The sequence below is a fragment of the Phalacrocorax aristotelis genome, chromosome 1 (genome assembly GCF_949628215.1).
Source record: "Phalacrocorax aristotelis chromosome 1, bGulAri2.1, whole genome shotgun sequence".
NCBI classification, from domain to species: Eukaryota; Metazoa; Chordata; class Aves; order Suliformes; family Phalacrocoracidae; genus Phalacrocorax; species Phalacrocorax aristotelis.
The window spans coordinates 11,897,822-11,905,078 of NC_134276.1; the positions used below are offsets into that span (position 1 = coordinate 11,897,822).

A 7,257-nucleotide genomic window follows, 5' to 3' on the forward strand; every position below is an offset into this window, starting at 1 on the left:
CACCTAACCAAGCCTGTGGCTGCTCTTACAGGACAAGATTAGTGATCGAGTCTCTGAATAGCAGAGCTTCTCAGTTCAGCATTCTGAACGAGGGCTCTCAAGAAAAAAATTAGTTACAAAGACAACATTGTCACTAATTATTTTCAGAATCTGCAGCTGGCTCAGTAAGCAGCTCACAGTATAACTCTCAGTTACTCCCCCAACCACAGAAAGAAATACCTGTTTCTCCACTCCCCAAACTTCAGCCTAAAAATAACCTTCCCAGCAGTTCTCCAGAAGGCAAACTGTGAAGAACAGCATTGTCCACCAAACACACGTGAATCAGGCAAGATCTGCCACGTTACACAATCACATGCTTCCCCAACCGCCAAAGAAATTAAGGATCAATACAAGGTGACCGTGAATGGTGGTGCTAAGGGCACGCTTGTCAAGAATGAAAAACTTCTGTAGCTTTTCTAGTTCAAGGGGGAGTTAGCAGATAATCCTATTCATCCATACGCAAGTCAGCTCCCTTTTTATTTTCCACTACCTCAACTCCTTCCGAATACAAGACATAAGAACAAACAAACAAAAACCTCAAATATGTTTTCCAGAATGAAAATTAAAAAGTAAAACTTATCTGGTTTAAAAAAAATCCTATTAAATACTAATAATTACATTTTCCAGAATAGTAAAAGTTAGCATTAGCTTTTGTTGTGTTTGTTTTTCAAGAACTTTAAAGCCATGCTTGGTGCAGTTATTCGAATCACTCTTTATTTTTCTTTGGAAAATATATCTTCGTGTCATTTATTTTGCTTCATTACAGACTGTAACTTAATATTATGATAGAATCTATAAATCTTGAGAATTGTTATTTCTAAACAAATGCTACTCAGTAAGCAGGAAGAATTGTTTGCTTTTGCATCGTAACTGTCAAATTCAGAAGGTTAATAAAATGAGACGCCTGAATTATTGAACCAAAGCGTACACAGGTCTCCATAGTTCCTTATGCGCTTTTATGAGGAGCGCTTTTACCCCAACACACAAGGGATCATTTACTTGGAAAGACGTTAGTCTTAAATAACCCACTGTCCTGTCTAGACCAAGTTACACATTTCTACATGATTAACACACTTTCAACTGATGACACACTGGTAAGATTTAAATTTTATTAAGCGTTCAATAGGACCAAACCATGTAAAAAGCTTCTGAAATCTTACCAAGTGTTGATCTGTATTTTTAAACAGGTAAGCCCATTAAAAAAAATCCGGTTCTGAGGTTTCTAATAGAGAAACTGTCAGATCTGTGAACCTTAGGAAAAAAAAACCCACCACGACTAAAATTTCTCCCCGCCACCGTCGGGCGGGAGGCGGCGGTCCCTCGCTGCAGGGTGGAGCAGCCGCCGGGACAGCAAACCCCGACGCACGTCCCCTGCTTCCCAGCAGCGCCCCGGGGGCGAGCTCGAGATCACAGGGGAACACAGCTTCCAGATGAGACTTTCAGTCCAGAATCAGCTTTACTTTATACCTAAAGCTGTTACAAGTTCTCTCTTGTCTGTCTGTGGGTGGACAAATGAAGGGGTGAAAAGACGCGCGCCCTCCCACACCCGGATTTAAAGGTCCGAAGAGCAATCTGCAGTAAATACAGCCAGAACACCAGCACACACACCCCCCAAACACCGCACAACCTTGCATCGAAGATAAGAGCATCCCCTAACGATGCAAAGAGAAACCATTTCCTGAACCTCCCCGCACGACCAGCGCTGCGCTGGGCTGGGCTGCGCTGGGCTGCGCCGGGCAGCCACGGGCCGCCGCCTGACGCAGAAGGGCGGCCGCAGAGGGCCCACCCCCCCGCCGGTGGGATGGTTCGTCCCGCCCGCCTCGAGGCGTGAGCGCTCCAGCGCATCCCCCGCGGGCTGAACCATTCTTCCTCCAAGGGAGGGGGGGCGAAGTTGGCCGGGCGCTCTTCACGCTCACGTCCCCTCCTCTCCGCCCCGCGGCGAGCCGCCGTCCCGCTGCCCCTCGGCCGCTCCCGCCGCCAGGCCGCACGGCGCGCCTCACCCAACTCCTCCCTGCCGGCGCCGTCCATCTCCCCGCCGCCGCTCCGCTCGCCCTTCCGCCGGTGTGGAGCCGCCCGGCACGGCGAGGCGCTGCGCATGCGCCCCGCCCAGCGGGCTGCGCCGACCGGGAGCCAACCATAGACACCAGGCGGAAAGACAAGACGTGCGGTGGGGGAGAGTGGGTGTTGGTCCTCCGGGCTGGGTGTGCGGCGGGCAGTCATGCTGCGCTCCTTGACGCCTGCAGACTTATGTCCCGCGCTTTCTCTGTGCGCAGCAGCAGCCCCACCGCTTTGTGCCCTGTTAAGCATCAATCCTTTAATATACAAGAGTATATGTGTGTATGTGTACGTGTATGTGTAGTACGTGTGCACAGGGCCTGTCCCTGCCTGGGCCAGGCGCGGTGGGCCAGCCTCGCCAGCGATCTCCGTTGCAGCAGGCTCCCCACAGGAACCTCTCCGCAGAGGTGCCCTCTGCCCCCTGGGCACCCCAGCCTGGCTGTGCCGCAGTGGCCATGTATGGAATAACTGCTGGAGGTGACTCAGAAATTAAACTTATGTTTTCAGAAAAGGTACTGCACTGAAGAAGCTTTCAAGGTGGAGTGCTGTTGATATGTGAGGAATCCGTTCCACGGAAGTTCCCTAGTAACCTTAGATGTCAGCAATGCCAGGAGAACCTGGCGTCCTGACTCTAAGAGGAGTTGTCCGGAGGGTGGAGCGGTGTGGAGGCACCGCGGCCAGGCTCTGTGTTAAATGGGAACTCGCGGTACCGCGGAGCTGGTACGCTGCATATTTGCCACCCTGGGCCAACAGTCCGTCATACTTTTGACAAAATGCCGTCCTTCTGGTGAACTTTGCTCATTATAATATCATTATAATACCAAAACACACCTCCATCCCAAAAGTTACCTGCCTCTAAGGTGTGACCACCCCTCACTGACAATGCGCTTTGAATTTCTTCTAGTCTACACTTTTAAAAATAAAGTGAGGAAATTTTACACCAATCATAGTAAAGGTATGTATGACTAGAGTCACTCAAGCTCCACCTGAAAGATAAAAAATAGTATGAAATGTGTGAAGAGAAAGAGGGTGTTAGGGAAGATACCATCACGTACCACTTTGACTTTCGGGACCAGTTGACAGGCTGAGCCTCTCTTCCCCCCCACTGGGACACCTTCGGGTAAGATTGGAAACCGCTACAGAGTGACTTTAAATCCCTAATGTATTAGACTTGTTTTGCTTCATATTGGCGTCGCTTCATGTTTGTTTTGCATACTTGTAGCCTAGCAGTGTACTCTTATCTTTGGTATTTATGTGTGTCTTGTAACCAGCAATCTTATCACTGGTAATCCAAAGAACCTGTGTATCTGTTGGTTTAATAACTTGTACTATTCATTAATCTAGCCGTTATTGTTTTCATTGAACGTGACTGGCTGGGGCATCTGGCAGATTAGTTACTAACAACAAATACTGTGATGAGTGGTTACTTTTACAACCCTTAGAAAATAAACTGTTGACCAAGTCTGAGACTAAGACTGGACTTAGCCGCACCTAGACTGCTCTTGGAGAAGGAGTTTAGAAAGCAAGGGGGTCCTGTCTGAACCTTGTGACTCAATGGTAGGATCTCTCCCTAGCCTTTCGTCAGACTCCTACCAATACCGCAACACTGTGCGTGGCTTCCCTGCAACAGGATGCAGGAGCCCCAGCCTCCCCTTGCGATCGGCCATCGGAGAGATTGGCATGGCCTGAGACGGAGCCCGTGGTGAGTCACTCACCATGAGCAACAGCTCATACAGTTGTGAAACACTGGATAATTTGTGTTTGCCCTCCAGTGCTATCAAATTACCTGTGTCCTTATTTTTTCCTTCAGAGCCTTTCAGGAGCAGCTGCTCCTAGAGCAGCACAGGCAGCCTCAGGGGAATTAGCATTGCTCCATGGGGCTGCTGCAGCCCCAGGTTTGACAGCCCCATAAAGCCCTGCTGACATCTGCAGCCCTCTGCAGAGCTGGGGAGCCCAGCTTTGGAGAGGGTGCTGCAAGCATAGAGCCATATTTAATAACCAAAGACAGAAAACAAGGGTGGGAGTAAAGAGTTCAGCGGTGCTTGACAGCTCAGCTTGTCGGGGATTTGCAGTTTGGCCCCCTGAAAGCCGATCAGCTTCAACAAGTTCAAATTATTTTCCCTATGTGAAACAAAAAAAGGTTCAAAAAGGATATTTGTGAGAATCATAGTTAATGATGTCTATAGTTAATGATGGACCAGCCGTTGGAAAAAGAGTTACTAATAGGAAGTGTTATCTGTAACTAATGGTATCAAACCAAATTACTCACTTCCTGAAACCGATGTTACACGTTTTGTGGATTCCACAAGAACACTGCATCTTCTCTGCGCACTCTTGTAGGTAAGAATACGATTTCTCAACAGCTTCACCAATAAGCAAAACAAATGTCAGGGAAATGCAGATAGTGAAACAATGCGAAACAGCATGGATTTAGAAATTCCTTGCTTATAATTAAATGTTTTCATCCATATTAAAATAAAGCAGTATTTCCTGTAATCACTTTTTTTTTTTTTTAATCTTTGGAAATCAAATGTATCAAGGTGTTAAAACAGGTTTCAACTATACTGTGTAAACAAAGTTGCAATCAGAGTTCAAGGTCACTCTGAAGAAATACTCAGAATCCTTACTCTCTATATCTTTCCTCTGAAATTAAGGATTTTAGACTTGTACAGTAAAAACTCCTATAATTCCATGAACTTTTATTTTCATGTTTGAAAACCCTTATATAGGGCTGATTAAGGACAGGCAGGGGGGAAGGAAAGGGGTGTTGTCCTATCTTAAAGAAAGACATAATGCTCTGAAGGATTTTCAGCTGAAGTTAGACTGTCTAGCCTAAAAGGATCACCCTTCAGTGGAACCTTCTCCCAGCAAGCTTAGTCTATTGTGAATTTTGAAACTTGGAGACTGATCTTCCACTAACCTGGCACCCACCCTTTAACCTATCTTTCATGTTAGTTGCTCCCAGAATAATCCATCAGTATTTTTTCACCAAAATTTTCAAGGTTCTCCCTATATCTATGGCTGATTTGACTTAAGTAATAAAGTTTCCAGCTGTTGGTTTCCTAAAACAGAACTGTTTTGCAAAGAGAATGTGTAATAAAATAATTTGTCTTTTTCTACACAGGAGAAATGCAAGAATCTTCTGAAGCCTCTCAGAACCTTCAGTCATCTTCAGACAGGCATCGTTAATTCACTATCTACAATGAATAAGTTCTAATGGGGAAGACATTCCTTTTTCAGTTGTCAAATCTATGTTTCTTTCCAGGTACCATGCTTGTCCAAACTTTCTTTAAACAAAAGAGCCATGTAACTGAGCTTGGCTTCCTCAAATTTATTTTGGAAAAGGGTTCTCAGTAGGCAATCTGTGATTGCAGGCTATCAATTTAAGGAAATGGCTCACTAGTTACAATGTTTGTGTCAAGCCTTTACACAGTGTATATCTATTTTCTTTATGTTCACAGGTATTTTTTATTCTCCATTGTTTCTAGCAATGCCAAAGTTTGTTCAGAAAAGTGTATGAGATCATTAATGTATATTCAAAATTTGTATTCAGTTAAGAGTGTTCATTCATTCTACCTTGTCATTGCACTTCACGACCTGGCTCATAGTAAATCCCATGTAGGTGTTGAAAAGGCTTTAAGGATGTAATACATCTTTATCTCACTTCCTACCCAGAGGAAAACAATTTGTTTCTACTACTTCCCACGATTTGCATCAAAGTTCCTTCTTCAGGGAAGAGGTTCCCTATGTGTTTAGAGAGATTTTTCTAATATGCTCCAAAAATTATATCAAGTATCTGAGTAACAAGTGGTGATCAATGAATATTCAGAAAACACAGGAGGTACTATAATGTGATGGTTATTCATGATTTTGTAATATGCATTTTGTTCCTCATTGGTAAGAATATAAGTATTTGCTTTAATGCAAACATCTGGTTCTATTCTAGTCATCCATCCATCAGTGCAAAATTACTTCATGATGTGAATATTGCAGACACCAAATGCTTATTTACTCTCGGCTTCATATTCTGAATAGCATATATGGCTTGCCTCTCAGAAATCATGGATTCAACTCATGTTGGTTTTTTGGTTCAAAACAAAGCCAGATGAAGTACAATACCCAGCTTCTTACAGTTTTAATTTTGTTATTAAAAGCTAGCCCCGGAATCTTTAAGGGCCATTTTCAGGAATTTTTGTCTACTTAAATGCTCCTTATAATAGATGCTCTGCTAGGTCTGTCCAAATCCAAGATTAATCTCTAGCTAAATTTCCATACTTCTTTGGGAGAAAAAAATATAAGAACAGAGTAAATATATAGAAATACTCTTTCAGTATACAGTCCCTCCACAAAGTTGTCAGCTAGCTTTAGTTTTTGGACTGCTCAGGTCTTGAGGGACTTTTCTTCTATTTCTTCGTGCAACCTTTTTTTGGTGATCCTTTATGTTTGGCTTCCAGACCATCCAGTGGCAGTGAGTCCTGTACTCTAATTATGCATTGTGCAAAAAGTGTGCCTTTTGAGCCTGCTACCTGATATTCATCTGATAACCCCTAGTTTTGTAATGTAAAATTAATTATTGTATTTACCTTCTTTAAGTCATTCTTGGTCTTACAGATCACTGTCATACTCTCTTTCCTATCTCTTTTCCAGGTTGAAGGGTCCTAGTCTATTTAATCTCCCCCTCATAGGGAAGCCATCCCATGCTTTTGATCATTCCTGTCCCCTTCCTCTGTCTTTTCTAGATCTATGTTCATTTGTTTATGAGGACACCAGAACTGCAGACATACTAGGACACTGAAAACCCTTCTGCGTACATCTGACTGTTTTTTTACTTCTGCTTCTTATAACAGTTTGTATTTTAACTTTTATTCAGGTACTAAGTACAAGGTGCTTACTTTGTATGATGTTCTAATGAGCCATTGGTAGACCTCAATTATGTTGCCATCTGCCTGTCTTTAGACTATAATTCTGTCTGATGGGCAAATGATTGGCGTTCCTCCAAGATTTGTATCACCAGTTTATATCTAAAAGCACATTTTGAAATCACCTTGAATATGAGTATGGCATCCGCATTTCAGTAGACCCTGGGTAGCATATTGCTCACCTGCATATCAAAAAGCAATAGCTTCTGTCATTACGTCACAGACATGAAAACATGTACATATC

At 43.7% G+C, this 7,257-nt stretch overlaps 1 protein-coding gene across 3 annotated transcripts in view; it reads right to left on the minus strand.

The window, feature by feature from the left end:
• SLC36A4 (solute carrier family 36 member 4) overlaps nucleotides 1-2,139 on the minus strand; it is a 122,316-nt gene extending 120,177 nt beyond the window's left edge. The window contains exon 1 of one of the 3 annotated variants that reach the window (XM_075081111.1): nucleotides 2,040-2,139. In XM_075081111.1, coding sequence (XP_074937212.1) covers nucleotides 2,040-2,136 — 97 coding nt within the window. In that variant the 5' untranslated portion in view covers nucleotides 2,137-2,139. Of the gene's footprint in view, nucleotides 1-1,666; nucleotides 1,830-2,039 lie in introns of those variants that run through there. The other 2 variants (XM_075081125.1, XM_075081117.1) reach the window with 2 other exon arrangements.
• Between the last annotated feature and the right edge of the window lie 5,118 nt (nucleotides 2,140-7,257).